The sequence below is a fragment of the Onychomys torridus genome, chromosome 14, assembly GCF_903995425.1.
Source record: "Onychomys torridus chromosome 14, mOncTor1.1, whole genome shotgun sequence".
Taxonomy (NCBI): Eukaryota; Metazoa; Chordata; class Mammalia; order Rodentia; family Cricetidae; genus Onychomys; species Onychomys torridus.
The window spans coordinates 79,119,510-79,140,574 of NC_050456.1; the positions used below are offsets into that span (position 1 = coordinate 79,119,510).

Here is a 21,065-nt window from a genome sequence, read left to right on the forward strand (position 1 = left end):
CAGAAAAAGGCAGGCCTGTAGTGGCCTCACTTAGGTGATGGGAGAAGCAGTCTGCCCATGTGGCTGATGATGTGGAGAGTCCCAGGGTAGCAGAGTAGAGTTGGTGAAGCTCTGTCTGCCATGTTGGCTTTAGTGTGTTCTGGGCGACCCATCCCCCTAAACAATTTCTCTCTGTAGCCCTGGCTGCCCTAGAACTCTCTTTGTAGACCAGGCTACCAGGCTGGCCTCAAACTCAGCTATCCTCCTGCCTCTACTTCCCAACTGCTGAGGTTAAAGGTGTGTGCTACCATGCCCAGCTGGGTGATCTGTTTTAAAACATGTTTAATTTTTTTAACCTTTAATTTTATGTGTATAAATTTTCTGTTGTGTATGTCTGCACACTACATGTGAGCAGTGCTTGCAGAGGCCAGAAGAAGATGTATGTATGTGCATCACACATGTACAGTGCTTGCAGAGGCCAGAAGAAGGTGTATGTATGTGCACCACACGTGTACAGTGCTTGCAGAGGCCAGAAGAAGGTGTATGTATGTGCACCACACGTGTACAGTGCTTGCAGAGGCCAGAAGAAGGTGTATGTATTTGCATCACACGTGTACAGTGCTTGCAGAGGCCAGAAGAAGGTGTATGTATGTGCACCACACGTGTACAGTGCTTGCAGAGGCCAGAAGAAGGTGTATGTATGTGCACCACACGTGTACAGTGCTTACAGAGGCCAGAAGAGGGTGTATGTATGTGCATCACACGTGTGCAGTGCTTGCAGAGGCCAGAAGAAGGTGTATGTATGTGCATCACACGTGTGCAGTGCTTGCAGAGGCCAGAAGAGGGTGTATGTATGTGCATCACACGTGTGCAGTGCTTGCAGAGGCCAGAAGAGGGTGTATGTATGTGCATCACACGTGTACAGTGCTTGCAGAGGCCAGAAGAAGGTGTATGTATGTGCATCACACGTGTGCAGTGCTTGCAGAGGCCAGAAGAGGGTGTATGTATGTGCATCACACGTGTGCAGTGCTTGCAGAGGCCAGAAGAGGGTGTATGTATGTGCATCACACATGTGCAGTGCTTGCAGAGGCCAGAAGAGGGTGTCAGATTCTCTAAGACTGGAGTTAAAGACAGTTGTGAATTGCTGTGTTAGTGCTTGGAGTCGAACGCAGGTCCTCTGGGAGAATAACTAGTGCTTTTTACTGCTGAGCCACCATCCCTCCATAGCTCTCCATATCTCCACCCCACCCCTGCCCTTCTGTATGATTTTGATTTTTATTGTTTGAGTGGCTTCTGGTGTCCTGCTGTGGTGTAGTTCTGTGGTTATACCAGCCTTTGTCATTATTTATGTGCCCTCCCCCTCTGCCTGTCTAGCCTACCTTGTTTCCCCTGTTGGATTTCCATGCCTTAATCTTTTTATTTGTGTATGTGTGTGAGCATGTGTGCATGACTGTGTGTTTATGTGGAACAAGTGTATGCACGCGTGTTGTGACTAGTGAGTGTGCAGGTAAGAGGGCAGATCCTGGGAGTTGTGCTCCGGCGAGTCATCGGACTTGCATAGCATGAGCCTCCATCCCTTAATCTTAAGGGATTGAACTGAGGTAGAGATCTATTTTTCAATTGCTCATGGCTGCTATGGCTGCTGGCCTTGACTTTTGAGGACAAGAACTCCCTGGCTGGCTGAGCTAGGGCTAAAAGGCACCAGTGTTACAGATGGTTCTGTAGTTGGGTTCTACTGGAAACCTTGTAGGTCTGTATTTGAACTTTTGTTTTGTTTTGTTTTTGGTTTTTCGAGACCAGGGTTTCTCTGTAGCTTTGCACCTTTCCTGGAACTCGATTTGTAGCCCAGGCTGGCCTCAAACTCACAGAGATCCACCTGCCTCTGCCTCCCAAGTGCTGGGAGCCACCACCGCCCGGCTTGTATTTTAACTTTTTTCTTTAGGATTTATTTATTTATTTATTTATTTATTTATTTATTTATTTATTTATTAATTATGCAGTGTTCTGCCTACATGTGTCCCTGCAGACCAGAAGAGGGCGCCAGATCTCATTACAGATGGTTGTGAGCCACCATGTGGTCGCTGGGAATTGAACTCAGGACCTCTGGAAGAGCAGTCAGTGCTCTTAACCTCTGAGCCATCTCTCCAGCCCGTATTTTAACTTTTAAAGATTCATTTTGTTTTATGTGTATGAATATTTGCCCGTGTATATGTGTACACATGCATGCAATGCCAGTGGAAGCCAGAAGAGGGTGTTGGATTCTATGAAACTGGACTTAGAGATGGTTGGTAGAACTGAACCCAAGTCATCTGTATGAGCAAGTGCTTTTAACTACGGAGTGAGACAAAGGCTCATGTAGCCCAGGCTAGCTTTGCTATGTAGCCAAAGATGACCTTGAACTTCATACTCCCCTGCCTCCACCTCCCAAGTGCTGGAATTAACCCCATATCCTGTTTCCGCAATTCTAAGGATCAAGACTTTGTGTTTGCTAGGCTAGCACTACCAACCACACGATTTCCAGGCCACAGGACCAACATTTTATCATGGATCTGCTGACCTTAGTTGTGCTCTACAAAGTCCTGGCTGAGCCCCCCAAAGGACACGTCAGGAGGAGTGAGGGACGCAGCTGAAAGCTGCTGGATGCAGCATGAGGAGTTGCCTTTGAGGTATCTCCAGTCAGGAAATGAGCATGAAGCTAAGAAAACATCTTTGATCTGGATGTGTATTTCAGTTGGTAGAGAGCACATGCAGCCCTGGGTTCGATTCCCAACATTGCAGCATTGCATAAGCTGAGCATAGTGGTGCATGCTTGTAATGCCAGCCCGAGGGCAGGGATGCTCATAAGGGTTTTTTGACCATGTCTCAGAAAATTAAACCACACAGTATATTTAGTATGGGGAACTGTTTACCAAGGATGTACAAGATCCTGGATTCTGTTTTCAACACTAGAAACACAAAATGCCCACATTTACTTTCCTCATTCCTCTGGAATGAATGAATTTCCGTGGGTATTCAAGGTGGAGTTTACCTTAAGTTCCTAATAGACAGCTGCCTTAGCAATGCTTCTAGTGGCTTACTAAGCTTAGGAATGGAGAGATGGGCATCTAAGTCCACATGCCTCTCTCTTTCTCTGCAGTGACACGTGTGTCTGCATTTTACTGTGGTGACTGGGATGAAACACGGAACTAGTCTGACTAAGGTATGCCTATGGGTCCTGTGAGCTGAGAGCTTGGAACCTTAGTGAACCCTGTCCCTGCAGAATAATAGTTGATGTGTCATGTGTGTTAAGCAGAAGACATTTCTTGTTCATTTTATTTTAATTAATGACTTGTGGTTAATTTAGACAAAGTTAAAAACTCTGTATAGTTCAGGCTGGCCTGAGAGTCACAGTAACCTTGCCTCAGCCTCTTGTGTGCTAGACCCACCGTGCCTCCTCCATAGTGTATTTGAGAAGGATGAAATCAATTCAGTGGGTAGAGTTTACAAGGAGGCAGATTTTCTGTACGAACAAATGGCCGTCTAATAAACTTTGGAGCAGTCTGGCAAGGAAAGTATTCCAAAGTAGCATGTCCAGTTTTGGGAAGTATGTCTGCAAAAATCAGGCTGTTGCTTACAGGACATGCCTCAGCTCTTTTTCCTGGGTAGGAGATTGGTCTCATTATTGAGGAACTCCTGTGTCTGGTTTCTCTGAGACCATGCTCTTAACATTCCCACAAGTGAGTCTGCTGACTGCTGAGTCTCTAGAGGGCTCTGCCTGTCTCCCTAGAGTCACAGCCCATGTCCTGTCACCACCCCTGTCTCATTTCTCAGGAAAGCAATAGCCTCCAAACTTATTTGGATACTTTGGAATTCCTCTCCTGTCTGTCTGTCTGTCGTCCCCCCCCCCCCAAAGACCTTGGCTTGACTTTGATGTGCAGCCTGAGCCTAGGGAGGCCTGAGGTCTCTGCTCTCCAGCAGCCTATGTCAGGCCTCAGGCTCAGCTTCTGTTGCCCCTAAATTGTCCTGTCATGAATTGCTCGGTGATAAGACTGGGTCCCCCATGGGATTGGCTGCTTCTCTTTGGCCCACTGTGCTCCCTGTCTAGTACCATCTCAGGGCTGTTTGTGTAGCTTGCCCTGTGGCCTCTGCTTCCCTGGGGGCAGGTTCTTACCAAATGGTATATATTCTAGGGCTGAGCTGAGAGTAAGTTTGGTATAATGCTTGAATCCTGTTGAATGGGAAGAATCAAGCATACATGTTTATTATTGGAAATAGTATGCAAATACTTTGCTAGCAGGGGTAGGGAATGAGGGATAAGACCTGAATTTTATATCCTTCAGCCTTTTAGTCCTGGGCTCTGCCCTCCTCTTTGCTCGTGGGAACCGGATTACGCCTACAGTTTGAGCTGGTCTAAAAACGGCCCCAGTCATTTAGCAGAACAGCCTGTGTGCCAGGACTAGGACCCGGGACAAGGACATGCACTTGCTTTCAGGGAGCTTCAGTCATTTTCTGGCCAGCATACTCTCTTCCTACCTTGTCACACAGAACAAATTCACAATAGTGGCCTTGGAACCACATGCTAAATAAGCGCACAGTAAACACATTAACAAGAACATGGCCTGGAGCCACATGCTAAATGAACGTACAGTAAACACAAGAATGAGGCCTTGGTAAGGACTTTTTTTTCCTTTTTTTCCCCCAAACAGGGTTTCTCTGTGTAGTCCTGGCTGTCCTGGATCTCACTCTGTAGACCAGGCTGGCCTTGAACTCACAGAGATCTGCCTGCCTCTGCCTTCCAGTGCTGGGATTAGTCATGTAGCACCACTGCCTGGCACATGTGAATAATTTTACAGTGATTTTTAAAAAAGATTTATTATGTATAGTGTGCTGTCTGCATGTTTGCCTACATGCCAGAAGAGGGTATCAAATCTCATTATAGATGGTTGTGAGCTACCATGTGGTTGCTGGGAATTGAACTCAGGACCTCTAGGAGAGCAGTCAATGAATGTTCCTAACTTCTGATCCATCTCTCCAGCCCCCAGCGATTGATTTTAAGCAAACAAAACTGTTCAAAGAGTTTAGTTTAGTATCCATTCTACATCTCATTGTGGAAATAAAGCTTGCCAACATTCAGAAGCCATGTCCACTGAAGTATTTTGCAACTTTACATTTGGCATGAATTTTAGTTACTGTTGATTCACCTATAAAAATATTCAGATGTAAATCAGAATAATTCAAGTCTATGAAGGAAGTCATTACATCATAGAATATTCAAGATGAAAGCTACAAGGACATTTTAAATTTTCATATGTAAAATATAATTTAAAAATTTTAGCGCCCCCCACCCCCAGGGTTTCTCTGTATAGCCCTAGCTGTCCTGGAACTCACTCTATATATAGACCAGGCTGGACTCGAACTTGGAGATCTGCCTGACTCTGCTGCTTGAGTTCCAGATTAAAGGTGTGTGTAGGTGTGCCCACCACCACTGGTTTACAGTTTTAAAAGATCTACTTATTTTATTTTATGTGTATTTTGCCTGTATATGTGTGTGTGTGTGTGTGTGTGTGTGTGTGTGTGTGTCTGTCTGTCTGTCTGTCTGTCTGTGTACAGTGCCTGCAGAGGCCAGAAGAGGGCGTTGAATCCCTTAGAATTGGAGTTACAGATGGTTATGAGCTGCCATGTGGTGCTGGGAACTGAACTTAGGTCCTTTTTAAGAGCAAGTGTTCTTAACCACTGAGCCATCTCTCCAGCTCTGTGAAACGTGATTTATAATTGTCACTGTTCCCTGTTTAAGGTTGTAACAGCAACATAGACTATAATGAACTGTTTGCTTTTTCCCTCCATTCTAGAATGTATGACAACATGTCCACAATGGTGTACATAAAGGAAGAGAAGTTGGAAAAGCTGACGCAGGATGAAATCATTTCTAAGACAAAGCAAGTGATTCAGGGGCTGGAAGCTCTGAAGAATGAGCACAATTCCATCCTGCAGAGTTTGCTAGAGACACTGAAGTGCTTGAAGAAGGATGATGAAAGCAACCTGGTGGAGGAGAAATCCAGCATGATCCGCAAGTCCTTGGAGATGCTGGAACTTGGCCTGAGTGAGGCGCAGGTACCAGTGGGGGACACGTAGTTGTGAATGGGCTTAGAGAGTAGGGTGGACCAGTACCCAGTCAGCACACAGCAACCCAGAGCCATATTGCTTTGAGTGTCTGAATAACTCTGACATAGAGATGAGGACAGTGGAAGCACACATGTCCCCCTGAGGACTTGTGGCCCTGTCAGTAAACCTGGTTCAAATTCAGTGCACTGGGGTGTGGCTTCTTCCTTAGTGTTCTGCTTGTGCGGTTAGTGAATGAACAGGGGGCAGACTTCAGGATCACCAGTTTTGTCTTTAATAAAGAAAGTCATCACCTAGTGAAGTGTTTACCTAAATTGTTCTGTTATTAATAAAAACTCAGGTGTTACATAAATTCTAAAATTGTCTTATAGTAAAAAACCCGGAGCCAGATACTGGGGTAAATGCTGAAAGATCAGAGAGACAAAGGGACAAGCCAGAGCCACTTCTCACCTTGCCGTGTCCATGAATCTTCTGAGTCCTCAGCTGGAAGGGCTCCAGCCAAACAAGTTTCTAGCTGAAAAGGGCTCAGCTGAAAAGCTTAGTTCCTGTCTCCTCATGCCTTATATTCCTTTCTTTGGCCAGCTGTATTACTTCCTTCCTAATGCTGGGATTTAATGGTGTGTGTGATTCCCAAGTACTGGGATTAAAGGTGTGTGCCACCATTGCCTGGCTCTCTTTCTCTCCTTAGACTGAATCAATCTCATGTAGTCCAGGGTGGCTTTGAACTAACTCACAGAGATCCAGATGGATCTCTGACTTCTGAGTGCTAAGATTAAAGGTGTGTGCCACCACTGCCTGGCATCTATGTTTAATCTAGAGGCTTGTTATGTTCTCTGATCTTCAGGCAAATTTTATTAGGGTACACAATATATCACCACACTCAGAAGTCAGATACTGAGGTACAAACCTGATAGATCAAGAAAGCAACAGAGGAATGATTCACTGACCACCCCCCTTCCCATATCGAAAAGGCCATGAATCTCCAAGCCTCTTTCTATCTCTTCCTGTTCCTCTCTATCTGTGCCCTCTGAAATCTCTATGGCTAATTCTGGTCAGTTAGTTGTGGACTCTGCCCCTTGATTCAAGGTTTAACTTTATTAACAATCTTGGAGTGTCACAGTGCAACCAAATATTCCTCAACATTTCTCCCTTTTTGTCTAAATAAAAAGGTTTTAGCTCTAAAATAGTAAAACTATATACAATAAGAATAATTATCAGGTAAGAGTTACATTTACAATGTCTAGTCCATTTGTATTTGACAAGTTTGGAGAAATTACTTTATTATCTATCCTATTTTGATGAGTCCAGAGTTTTATACCTAAACCACTTTCTATCATAACTTGTATTACCAACCTAAAAATACCATTTTAGACCTTAAAACATTTTCTTAGATAAACAACTTGAGCTTTTATGTCTCTCAGCCTTATAAACTTTACATCTCTTTTGTACATTTGTTTTCTGAATTTGGTAACAAAGAAAACTATAAAACTCCATCTAGTCTTCAACCCCATCAGAGACTTAAGTAGGATAAGATATTGCCTGAGTAAACAGGAAGTGCAGAGCAAACAGTTTCCAAAACTGTATAAATGACAGAGACAGCTGGCTGCCTGGAAGTCATCCCAAGTTCATCTGTAATATTGGAGCATCTATCTTCAGCCTACAGGCCTAGAACATCTGACAGACTTTGCTGTGAATCAGGAATTTTGAAGGACTGTCCTGCATTGTCTTGGCAAAGTTCAGCAGTCACCTTTTGTGTACTGTTTGTCAAATTTAGACAGCATACTCTCAGCAGTCAAGGCAGGGGCAGTTTCTTGCCCAGTGGCTAACTTTGCCACAAATGAAAGCAAACTCCATATGAAGGTTTTCCAATGCCTATCATCATCTCTGAAGTAGACTGGTGCTGCCAGGAGCAGATGTGTCTCATTGTCATGAAAAGCCTTATATTATTAAAACATCTTAAATGCTGTATTCTGTAGGTCTCTGAAGTGTTTGAAGACCATCTATCTAAAATATATGTTTGACCTTGAAAACATATCTAACATGACTATAACTTTGATTGTTATAGATGACTATTAACTTGCATTTCTTTATTATCCTAAATAGTTTGTAATAATATCTTTCAAGTACTAGAACTTTACATTTTTAAATGAGCTGCAATACCTTAAACAAGAGTAGAAACATATATGCATATAAGGTACAATACCTTAAACAACAGTAAAAGCATATATTTAGTTTGTTATAACAAAAATAACATTAAATTTGTATCAGTATCCAAAAAAAATCTCTTAAACAAGAGTAGGAATGTATATACAGTATGGTCTAACAAAAGTAACCTTAAATTTGTATCAGTATATAAAATATGACATTGTAAAAGATTTGAGATTAATGGTTGTTTTTTAGTTTAAAAGTAGATTCAATAATCAACCCTTTTATCCTATCATTCCTGCCCCCCCTTTTTTTTGTGGAGCTGAGGATCGAACCCAGGGCCTTGTGCTTGCTAGGCAAGTGCTCTACCACTGAGCTAAATCCCCAACCTTTTTTTGTTTTTTTTTCAAGACAGGGTTTCTCTGTAGCTTTGTAGCCTGTCCTGGAACTCACTCTGTAGACCAGGTTGGTCTCGAACTCACAGAGATCTGCCTGCCTCTGCCTCCCGAGTGCTGGGGTTAAAGGTGTGCGCCACCACCGCCCGGCTATCTCCCTCCCCCACTTTTTAAAAATCTTTTAAGAAACAGCTCCCTTAATCTAACCTCCTTTGCTTAGTTTCCTTCCTGACCATGACCATTAACAACTTGCATCTACCCCCTCAAATGATGATAAACATCCATAATCTACCAAATGACCAAAAACCTCTTGGGAATGTGGGCATCGTGATCTTAAAATTACTTCCTGTAGTCAATTCAGAAAAAAAAAATTACTTCCTGTTGTCTGGAGACAGTAGCATCTTTGGGGGACCCTGAGAAAATTGAGATAGTGTCAGGTCCTGGGAGAACTAGCTGTTGTCCAGACTCAATGTAGAGGGAAAGTGCAGGGCTTCTCTGACGTCCTGGCTGGAGCAGTCTGTGAGGCTGGACCTTCTTAGCTAACTGCCTGGAAATTGTCCTGAGCAGTTTGTAGTCCAAACTGATCTTTGGGTGGTGTTTGTCAGCGTAGTGGCCTTACCCCATAGTCTTGGTGGCATCATCGTTGTAGGGCCCCATCATCTTCTTGGAGACCTCAAAGGACACTGCCAGGAATGGTTACAGTTCACTGCAGAAAACTTAAACATTTTAAATGTCATATGCAGCAGATCTCCAAGATGTTAAAGGACCACCCTCTGTTAAATACATCCAGGATACACAAACTTAGTTCCCAGTTACCTGTTTCAGATGCAATCCTGAAATCATGTATAGGAAGCTAGATGAATTCTGGATGGTTTCCAGGCTGAGAAGTGCCTGGCAGACCAGGTCTCCATTAGCTGTTGCCACTGGAATTCACCCGTCTCAAGCATACAAGGAGATCTGCCTGCCTCTACCTCTGCTGGGTTTGAAGGCATATACCACTTAGGCCAGGCTTATCTATTTTGTGCATACATGCATATTCCTGCCATGGCATGCACATGCAGGTTAGAGAATGATCCATTGGAGTCTACTTTGTAGGGCTCAGGGATTGGACTTAGGTCATCAGGCTTGGTGGCAAGCACCTTTACCTGCTTGCCAGCCTCAAGTTCTGTTGTTGAAAGGTGTTAGGAACATGTTTTTTTGTTTGTTTGTTTTTTGCTTGGTAGATGATAGTTTGTTTGTTTGATTGATTTTTTTTTTAAAGGAAATAAGAAAAAGCCTGCCTTATGGTGTTTCATATTTTATACCTAGGGGGATGGTTACCCAGTTACTGTGCTATAGCAGAACAGGCAAATACATGGTCTGCAGAGGGCAAGGCCAAAGCCCCCTGGCTTCCTCTTCCTTGTTTTGCCTTAGTGTGACTAGGATTGGGCTGGTATTTTCAGCAGTTGGTGGTAGCTTCAGAGATTCTTCCCTTGCCTTCCTTAGTGGTGGATGGTTTGCATGTTAACCACCCCCCCAGCTCCTCCTCTGGCCCTTCACCTGCCTGCACTCTAAGCAGATACATGGACCCTTATGTGGAAGCAGGCCTGTGCAGAGTTAGGCTGGCTGATCTCCATAGAAAGTGGAATGGGCCAGAAGAGGAGACCTGTTCATTTCCAGTCCACTGAAGTGCTCTTACAGAAAGGTGGCATGTGTATGTTCCAAGCTTGTGGTGCTGACACTCCAGTGTGTAATCTGTGTTGGGAGTAAGAGGAGAAATAAATGACAGCTCCTGTGTACACGTACCTAGAGAAACTGTTGTGAATGTGAGTTGGAGCTGCTAACCCACATGTGTGTCCTGGGGCTCTCCTCCAAAGGCTGCAGTGTGGAAATCTCTTTTGATCAGGTGATGATGGCCCTGTCCAATCACCTGAATGCCGTGGAGTCAGAGAAACAGAAGCTACGTGCTCAGGTTCGTCGCCTGTGCCAGGAGAACCAGTGGCTGCGTGACGAGCTGGCCAACACACAGCAGAAGCTACAGAAGAGTGAGCAGTCTGTGGCTCAGCTGGAGGAAGAGAAGAAACACCTGGAGTTCATGAACCAGCTGAAGAAGTACGACGATGACATCTCTCCCTCGGTGAGTGGCTCGTGCCAAGTGTGGTACCCACACTGTGCTCAGGAAGTGCCAATAGGCAATCTAAAAGCAAGTCTTGGCCAGGTGTGGTGACTCATGCCTGTAATCTGAGCACTTTGGGAGGCACAGGCAGGAGAATTGTTGCAAGTTCAAGGCCAGCCTGATCTACATAGTGAGTACCAGGCTAGACAGAACTATATAGCAAGAGCCTGGAAAAAACAGAGTAATAAAAGAAAGTCTTGGCTTCTAACTAGGGAGTTGCTGTTAGTATGCTTACAGGTCAGTTTTAGTTTGTACTCAGTCTGTGGACTCCACTTTCCATTGACGTGCCTGAGCTTCTGTGTTGTTCCCTTTAACCTTCTTTTCATTGGCTGGGGATTTGTTAGCAGCACTCTGGCTTTGCTGAGTGGGTATCTGGTTTTCGGTGATGGAGATGGAGCTGGGGCCTTGCCCATGATAAGCCGGTGCTCTTCCACTGAGCAGCGGCTCTGATTCTTGCCCCATCTGCCGTCTCTCATTTGAACATCCCAGTTGCTTGTTTCTCATGGTCTTGGTATCTTTGAACATGCGCACCTTTTCTTCCTGTCTGTGCAGTTTTGATTTCCAGGAGACTTTCCTTCTCTGCTAGAACTTCACCTGAAATCTAAGGTCTAGAGATGCAGTCAGGGTCTGTCTTGTCACACTGTGCCTGCAGTTAAGGTTCCTTAGTTCTAGTCTAGTCTAGCAAATCCTCTTTTGCTCCTTTTATTTATTTTTTGGGGGGGTGGGAGGGTGGGTATCTAGCCTTAGGCCTTGTACAAGGTAGGCAAATTTAGTAAAGTTACTGCTCTTTACTAATGATAGATAAACCAGGCTGCAGATGATCATACATTTAATTCTAAAAAAAATAAATAGGGGTTGGGGATTTAGCTCAGTGGTAAAGCACTTGTCTAGTAAGCGCAAGGCCCTGGGTTTGGTCCTCAGCTCTGGGAAAAAATAAAAATATAAAAATAAAAATAAATAAAAACAAAAACAAAAACCAAAACTGGCTATCTTGTCTGGTCTGTAGTAAATAGAAAGAAACTTTATGTTAAGGATATCCAGGTAGCATGTGGGTTCTGTGGAGTGAAGGATGCTCTGGGTCTCTTGTAGGAGGACAAAGACTCTGATTCTGCCAAAGAGCCACTGGATGATCTCTTCCCGAATGACGAAGATGACCCAGGACAAGGAAGTGAGTTGCACATGTGTGGCTGTGCCACTGAACATGCTGCGTAGCGGTGGTGCTTTCTGTCTGGGGACATTCCTGTCGTAGATTGCAGAGCCTGTACATAGCCTGTGGGACTGCTATCTACTTACTTACACAAGGTCTCACTATGATAGCCCAGGTTAGCCTGTGGGACTGCTGCTATCTACTTACTTACGCAAGGTCTCGCTATGATAGTTCAGGTTAGCCTGGAACCTTTTTTTTTTTTTTCCAAGACAGGGTTGTAATAGCCCTGGCTATCCTGGAATTCTCTGTAGACCAGGCTGGCCTTGAACTCATAGAGATCCATCTGCCTCTGCCTCCCAAGTGCTGGGATTTAAAGGCATGTGCCACCATGCTCAGTCCCTGGGACTCTTTTCTAAGATTAAAAAAATTTATTTTATGTGTATGAGTGTTTAATTTGCATGTCTCTATATGCATATGGGGTGTCTGGTAGCCACGGAGGTCAGAGGAGAGTAGTAGCAGAGCCCCTAGAATGGACGTACAGCTGGTTGTGAGCTGCCCTGTGGGTGCTGGGAACCGAACTCTAGTCCTTTGAAGGAACAGTAAGCACCTGCTCTTAACCACTCAGGCATCTCTCAGATTCTCAATGCTGGGATTGTAGGCGGGCCACCATACCTGGGAGAGTGCTTGTTTCCCCAACCTTTAAAGTAGTTAGTGTGTGCTGGGATATTAGTATAGAGGCTAGACAACAGTGTGTAGACCTGTGGGTCTTTATTTGCAAGGTTAAAGAAATCAGAGCTGCCTACCTCCTTTAATTTCTCAGCTGGAGAAATCCCATGGTGTCACTCTGCAGTGCGCTGTCACCGAGAGGCTGTTTCTCTTTTGGCTTGCTCAGGGATTGCCCAGGAAAGTCTGAATTTCCTGGGTATGCACTAACTTGGAATGAGGGTGTGGGATGAAGTGTGTCCTAACCACAGCCGTGTCCTAACCACTTTGCCATGTACCTTCTCTATGCAGTCCAGCAGCAACACAGCAGCGCTGCAGCCGCCGCCCAGCAGGGGGGCTATGAGATCCCGGCAAGGCTGCGCACACTCCACAACCTGGTGATCCAGTATGCTTCACAGGGGCGTTATGAGGTGGCGGTGCCCCTCTGCAAGCAGGCCCTGGAGGACCTGGAGAAGACTTCGGGCCATGACCATCCCGATGTGGCCACCATGCTCAACATCCTGGCCCTGGTGTACAGGCTAGTCCTTGGGTTACTGCGCTAGACTTTCCGAGAGGCAGCTTTGAACCATCCTGCTTTCTGCAGAGTGTTCATAAACATCTCTGAGACAGCTTTCCAGCCTTCTCATCCACTTCATATAGCCAGCAGTTAATCTAGAATATTCAGCTAGCTCTGTGGCTGGGGGTCTCACAGGACCAGAGAAGGTGCTGCCATTAGCCACTGGGCACTGCTTCCTGAATAGCCCTCTGCACTGACCACCTCAGCCACTTTTGACTTTTTTAAAATCTGTTTTATTTTATATGTGTAAGTGTTTTGCCTGAATGTATCTGTGCACTGTGTGTGCAGTGCCCTTGGAGGTCAAAAGAGGCCATCAGGTCTCCCGGAATGGGTTACAGATGGTTGTGAGCTGCCATGTGGGTGCTGGGTACCAAACCTGGGTCCTCTACAAGAGCAAGTGCTCTTAACCACTGAATCTTTCCAGTACATTTTCTGACACTTTAATATACCAATGAATGTCCCTAAGTGTCATCCAAAAATTCAGATTGTTTTCCCCCTTAGGATAATCTCCTAAGATTCTCATTTAAACCTTTTCCGGTTCTTAGTACATTTTGCCCAACTGCTTTTTAGAGGTGTGGTACAACCATGTGCCCCTGCCACAGTGCTTCTGTGTGGGCAGTGCTGGGTGTTTCTCGTTTCCTGTTGGTATTGTCAGGTATTGTTTCAATATGTATTTCTTTGAGTACACACACACACACACACACACACACACACACACACACACACACACACACACACACACTGGGTTTTTCAACATAGAGTTTCATTGTGTAACTTCCCGGGCTGTGCTGGAACACACAGAGATCTGCCTGCCTCTGCCTCCTGAGTGCTGGGATTATAGTGTGCACCACCACTGCCTGGCCATAAATTTTTTTTTTGGTTTTTCGAGACAAGGTTTCTCTGTGTAGTTTTGGTGCCTAGATCTTGCACTGTAAAGATCCGCCTGGCTTTGCTTCCTGAGTGCTGGGATTAAAGGCGTGTGCCACTGCCGCCCGGCAAATTTTTCATTTTTAATCTGAATTTCCTGGTAGACTTCAGTTTCACTGTGCGTGGCTGATCCCTGAATTCCTGACTGATCAGGTCTAGGGCAGGTATGTGACTCTACCAAGCTCTGGCTTTGGTTGACTGCTACTGGCAGAGAATACATTCTGTCTGATCTACACATAGGCTCTGTCTACTGCTTTGGACTGCCTCTCTTGGTCAGCAATACAGGGGAGTTTCAAATTTACATTTTGAAAAGATTCAGGCTCTGGGCTGGAGAGATAGCTCAGTGGCTAAGAACACTGTCTGCTCTTCCAGAGGACCTGGGTTCAGTTCCTAACACCCACATGGCAGCTCACACCTGTCTGTAACTCCAGTTCCGGGGCTTCTGACACTCTCACATAGACATACATGCAGGCACAACACCAATGAACATAAAATAAAGATAAATTATTTAAAAAAGGTTCAGGCTGGCTGTGGTAGCGTAAATGCTAAGTATGCCTGAACGTTGGGGGTTTAGTCCTCAGTATCAAAAGTGGCTTGCTAACTAACTAGACGGGTGGGTTTAGTGATGTCCAGCTGAACACTGACATGTGTTTTGGTTTAGGGATCAGAACAAGTACAAAGACGCAGCCAATCTCCTGAATGACGCCCTGGCTATCCGTGAGAAAACCCTGGGCAGAGATCACCCCGCGGTGTGTACCCCTGCCTCTTTCCGCCATTTACACTTTATCTTCCCCAATACATTTTTGTCCAGCTCATGCCAATGTCGAGTTCAACAGGGAGGGTCTGAGAGCCACCTGGTCCCAGATGGCAGCGGTAGGGCCTGCTCAGGTAGTGACATGCTAACACTCCGGTCACTTCGGTCTATAAAGTCACCTCCTCAGATCACTGGCTCACTTCACTTTGATCCAAAATCAAATCGCATGTCCCTTTCTAGATCGGTCTCAAGAATTCATGGTGTCTTTTTACAGTCTGGTTAGATTTGCACAGAGGTCTGTACTGGTTGGCTTTGTGGCTTTGAGAAAAATTGAAAAATCAAGATCATGTCGCTTTGTTTTGCTTCAGCAATCTGTTTTGTAGTGAATCCCTCTGATGTGATGACTGTGTTCCTGTGTGTGTGGGCGGGTCTGGGGCTCCCCTGCCTGTGGCCCCTCCTCAGCAGCTCCTGTGGCCCTCTGTCTCGGCAGGTCGCCGCCACCCTGAACAACCTAGCTGTGCTGTATGGTAAAAGAGGGAAGTACAAGGAGGCCGAGCCGCTGTGTAAGCGAGCCCTGGAGATCAGAGAGAAGGTACAAGCAGCAGCGGGTCCTGTCTGCAGAATCGAGTCTTGGGAGAGGTGGTCCCTTCACGGTGTGAGAACTGAGCACCGTGATGCCGTTATGTTCACTTGAGTCATGTGGAAAGGCAGAGGGCTAAGACCGAAGCCTGCCTGCCACTGGGATTGTGTTAAAGGTGGCAGCTTCCTGTGGGTAGCCCTGCTCTTCCTGCTCTTGACCAGAATGAGGCTCTGAGTGGCAAGTGGTCAGGGCCGCGTCTCTGCGTTTCAGTGGTGGTACGCACTTGTCATTAAAGATATTTCAGTTTAAGAATAAGTTTACAGCTGGGCTGTGGTGGCACACGCCTGTAATCCCAGTACTTGTGAGGCAGAGGCAGGCAGATGTCTGTGAGTTCAAGGCCACCCTGGTCTACAAAGTGAGTTCTAGGACAGCCAAGCCTGTTACATAGATAAACCCTGTCTCAAAAAACCAAAAAAAGAAGAAGAAAAAAGAAGCAGAGGCAGGTGGATCTCTGTGAGTTTAAGGCCAGCCTGGTCTACAGAGCGAGTTCTAGGTCAGCCTAGTGTACAGAGTTAGGCAGTCAGGACTACATAGAGAGACTCTGTCTTTAAAACAAGGGTGAGTTTACTGGGGCTGGAGAGAGGGCTCAGCAGTGAAGTTCACATGGTGGCTTACAGTTGTCTGTAACTCCAGTTCTAGGGAATCCAAAGCTTTCATCTGGCTTCAGTGGGCACCAAGTATGAATGTGGTGTGGAGACATACATGTAGTCAAAGCACTCATACAAATAAATAAAATCTTAAATAACTATGTGTGTTTCACTGCACGTCCTTCAGTGGCACGGGCAGAGGGTCAGCAGAGCAAGCAGGACTCCACCCGGTCCCCTGAGGCGCAGACTGGCACAGCACACCAACACTTTCTCCTCACACTGGGCCTTGAACACCTGTGGTGTCTGGGTGGGGAAGGGGGGATCATGTGGGCGGGGCCTTGTCTCCTGGGACAGGCAACACAGCGAGTCCAGGGCACAGTGGGGACTCTGCACTTGTCACAGGTCCTCAGACTCTGTTCACTGCCCTAGACGGGGTGAATAGTCTGGGGCCTGAACGTCACAGTTCAACTTGGTGTTTTCTTTCCTTTTAAGATTTATTTACTTTTATTCTGTGTGTATGAGTGTTTTGCCTACAAGCCTGTATGTATACTGGATATGCACTTACTGTCAACTGAGGCCAGAAGAGGGCACCAACCAGATCCCTTGGAAACTGGAGTTCCCAGACAGTTATGAACTGCCATGTGGATGCTGGGAACTGACTGGTCCTCTAGCCGATGCTCCTAACCACTGAGCCATCTCTCCAGCCCAAGCTTGGTGTTTCTTGAGTTGTTTATCAGTGATCCTGGGGAGTGATCATTTAATTTTGAGCCATATGACAAGGATTATCAAATACATAGATAATATTTCAATTTATTAGATTTATTCACTTTATTTTATGTGTGAGTATTTTGTCTGCATATATGGCTGTGCACCACATGCATGTATAGTACCCTCAGAGGTCAGAAGATGGCATTGGATCCCCTGCATCAAGTGCTCTTAACCACTGAGTCTCTGGTCTGCTTAGATAATATTTTATTGTTCAGTCACCTGCATACTTATTAAATGGAAGTGTCAGATTTGTGTGGCCCGGGGTTAGAAGCAGGATCAGCACAGGTGGGTCAAGGATTAGAAGACCTGGAAGGTGATCTGCCAATTCAGTAGGCACCTGGCATATAACTGTGGTCTGAGTTCTTTATTAAATTAAGAAGCCCGATACTAGTCTGGAGAAAACAGCAAAGTCCTGTCAGAGAGAGAGACAGACAGACAGACAGACAGAGACAGATAGAGAGAGACAGAGACAGAGAGAGGAGAGACAGACAGAGACAGGCAGACAGAGAGGAGAGAGACAGAGAGAGAGAGAGAGACAGAGACAGACAGAGAGAGAGAGAGAGACAGAGAGAGAGAGAGAGAGAGAGAGAGAGAGAGAGAAGACAGAAAGGTAAGAAATGTACAAACTGCATCATGTAGAACTTCTTGCTTAGCAGGAACATAGTCCCTTGACTGTTCAGGGCCCAGGATGTCAGAGGGAACCACAGGAGAGGAGGGAGCAGGGACTCCTCCAGCCTGGGGCTTGGAGTGTTGAGTCAACTTTCCAGGGAGGCTTGATGTTTGAACTGAATCTTGGCTCGCTGACTTCACAGTTTCTGAGGCAGGGAGAAACAGTGCCCGTGGAAAGGTGTTAGCAGTGTGCAGGAGTAAGGCACAGCACCGAGACCAGTGCTTGTTGACCTGTCTTGTTTTTGGTCTTTTGAGACAGGGTGTCTCTGTGTAGCCCTGGCTGTCCTGGAATGCACTCTGTAGACCAGGCTGGCCTTGAACTCAGAGATTCACCTGCCTGTGCCTCCTGAGGGCTGGGACTAAAGGCGTGGGCCACACCTGGTTCTTGACCAGGGTCTGGGGGTTAAGTGTAAGTTTGTTCTTTCTCGTGTGCCTCTAGGGAGGATGCTGAGGTGGGGAAGACACAGAGCCCTTGTACACCTGAGTTTTTATTCTAGGGGAGGGTTAGACAAGGAAAGGGTTAGCAAGGTAATTTTTGGCAGCGAGACTTGCCAAAAAAGAAAGCAGGTGTGCTTATGAGGCAGCCAGGGGAAGATGGGAAGAGTCCTTGGCATTCGATGTAGGGATGCCCCCACTGAGGTCCTGGGTGATGATGCCATAGTTAAGGGGCTGGCTGGAGAAGGGCACTCAACCTGGACGGTGCATTTAACTCCTGTAATCCAAGCCTTCATGAACCCAGCTTTCCTTAGCTCCATGTGGCACCTGCCATGAAGTAGACAGAGCAGCTAAAGGGTATGGAAACTTAGACCTGTAATCCCCACATCCAAGAGTTCAAAACTAGCCTGGGTTCAATAGTGAGTTCCAGGCTAGCCGGCATCACAGAGAGAGGACCCCCTCCCACACACACTCTCTCCTCTGAACAAAACAAAAACCCAAACAAACAAAACAAAAGGCTAAACAGCCAGGTATTATGGTGGCTCAGGCCTGCTATCCCAGCACTTGGTGGGCAGAGGCAGGAGAATCTAAAGTTCTAGGTCACCCTGGCTACATAGTGAGTGTGAGCCCAGCCTGGGGTCACGAGACCTTGTTCCAGCATGTGTTTTCCCACCCGAGAATAAAGGCACCAAGGATGTGAGTGTAGCACCCTTCCCTTCCCTCTGGCTGAGGTCAGACTCCAAGCACCCTGTTGTGATGTGGGGTGAGAGTCCTGTAAGAGTTTCCAGTCTGCCTTCAGAAGAGCCCCTGCGGGAGGCAGCCGATGGAGTGGATGGTGGTGTTTCTGATTCACTGTTTTTAACCCCAGGTGCTGGGAAAGGATCATCCGGATGTTGCCAAGCAGTTGAATAACTTGGCCTTACTGTGCCAGAACCAGGGCAAGTATGAGGAGGTGGAGTATTACTACCAGAGGGCCCTGGAGATTTACCAGACAAAGCTAGGACCCGATGACCCCAACGTGGCCAAGACGAAGAATAACCTGGTATGTTCCAGACGGCCGTGAGCCCTGCAGATACAAGTGCAGCTGTGTTTGTGTGAGAAGGAACTGAATGCTGTGTTTATTTGAAGGCCTCCTGTTATCTGAAGCAAGGGAAGTTCAAACAAGCAGAAACGCTGTACAAGGAGATTCTCACCCGGGCACATGAACGGGAGTTCGGTTCTGTGGACGGTAAGCACTGGTCTAAGGAACTGTGTTCATTGTATTAAACAGAGTGGTTTCCCACTTGAATTGGCAGGATGCCCTAGTCCCCACAGCATTCTCACCCCTCTTCCAAGACTTTATTGTTTTATGTTGTCTTAGTTACTGTGCCGTTGCTGTGAAGAGACCATGACCCAGACAGTTTATAAGGAAAGCATGCTGCTGGGAGTGTGCTTGCAGCTTCAGGTCTCAGGGAATGAACATTAGCGAGGGGTCCTGAGTGCAGCATGCCCGGGGGCTGTCAGCAGCTCAGTCAAGCCCCCTCCTCTCATGGTGCGTTTCTACAGAGCCCGGGGTTGCTTCAGACATGGCCTGAGCCATCAACTCCCGAATCTTTGCGTAGAGCCATTCATCATGTCTAGTGTGCTGACACCCTGGGAACCTGTGACAAGTGCAGAGTCCCCACTGTGCCCTGGACTGGCCACCATGTTGCTTGTCCCAGGAGACAAGGCCCCGCCCACTTGACACCCCCCCCCCCCCCCCCCCCCCTGGTCAGACACCACAGGTGTTCAAGGCCCAGTGTGAGGAGAAAGTGTTGGTGTGCTGTGCCAGTCTGCGCCTCAGGAAACCGGGTGGAGTCCTGCTTGCTTTGCTGACCCTCTGCCCGTGCCACTGAAGGACGTGCAGTGAAATACATATTTTATAGAATGTAAATTGCTGAATCAAAGCCTGAGAGATGACTTAGCAGTTAAGGGCACTGGCTGTTCTTTTAGAAGTCCTGAGTTCAATTCCCTGCACTCATGTGGCAGCTCACAACTACCTATAATGGGGTCAGATTCCCTCTTCTGGAGTGCAGATATACATGCCGACAGAGCACCATGTACATAAATACATAAATAAACTTAAATTGCTGAATCAAAAACATCCTTTTAAAGTATTACTTTTTAAAAAAGATTTATTTATTTATTATGTATACAGTGTTCTGACTGCATGTATGCCCACAGGCCAGAAGAGGGCATCAGATCCCATTATAGAAGGTTGTGAGCCACCATGTTGTTGCTGGGAATTGAACTCAGGACCTTTGGAAGAGTAGTCAGTGCTCTTAACTGCTGAGCCATCTCTCCAGCCCCTCAAAAACATTTTTGTGTTAAATATTTCTTTTACAAAGTATCACATGAAACATTCAGATGGCAATTATTAGTGTGCAAGGCAGGAAAGTTCACAAGATGGAGCCAAAGGGAGATTCTGATAATTATTACATGCACACATGTGGTTTTTATTCACTTAAGCATTTATTATTTATTTATTTTAAAAATTACTTTTATGTGTATGGATGTTTTACAGTCTCACGTCTGTCTGGTGAGGATGCGTTCCTCATCTGACATCCTCGGTGCGAGACATTCATAGCTGTCTCCTTCGGTATCTGGGTAGGGCTTTCCTCCAGGGTGAACTTGACCTGTCAGAATTAGTCCAGGGAGAGGATGAGGGGTGCAGTGCTTGCCACGTTGAGATTCTCAGGCCCCATGGAGATGACAGGTGGGTGTGGCGGCCTCAGAAGCAGAGACAGTCTCTAGAGCAGGCTGGCTAGAGAGACAAGCTGTAGCAGTGAGTTCTGGGTTTGTTGTCAGATTGAATAAGTCAGAAAGAGTGGTAGGAGGGCTCCAGACACCAACCTGGGACCCCATGTGCATGTTCACACGTGTGCATGCTCACCCCACATATGTGTGACCACATACATGCAAAACATGTATATGCATACACATGTACATCGTACATGTATACACACACGAAAAAATAGAAAAAAAATTCCTGAGAAGGCTCATGAAAACAAGATCAACTCTTGCAATCCCTGACAGCCTTAGAGGCCATCTGCTTGGTGGTGACTATG

At 46.2% G+C, this 21,065-nt stretch overlaps 1 protein-coding gene across 16 annotated transcripts in view; it reads left to right on the top strand.

The window, feature by feature from the left end:
* Nucleotides 1-21,065, top strand: part of Klc1 (kinesin light chain 1) — a 54,142-nt gene that overhangs the window by 12,073 nt on the left and 21,004 nt on the right. For 15 of the 16 annotated variants that reach the window (XM_036206108.1, XM_036206102.1, XM_036206107.1 and 12 more), the window contains exons 2-9: nt 5,808-6,069; nt 10,504-10,734; nt 11,863-11,941; nt 12,935-13,160; nt 14,788-14,875; nt 15,371-15,472; nt 18,848-19,021; nt 19,108-19,207. In XM_036206108.1, the coding sequence (XP_036062001.1) occupies nt 5,809-6,069; nt 10,504-10,734; nt 11,863-11,941; nt 12,935-13,160; nt 14,788-14,875; nt 15,371-15,472; nt 18,848-19,021; nt 19,108-19,207 (1,261 nt within the window). In that variant the 5' untranslated portion in view covers nt 5,808. Of the gene's footprint in view, nt 1-3,115; nt 3,179-5,807; nt 6,070-10,503; nt 10,735-11,862; nt 11,942-12,934; nt 13,161-14,787; nt 14,876-15,370; nt 15,473-18,847; nt 19,022-19,107; nt 19,208-21,065 lie in introns of all 16 variants that reach the window. The other variant, XM_036206094.1, reaches the window with a different exon arrangement.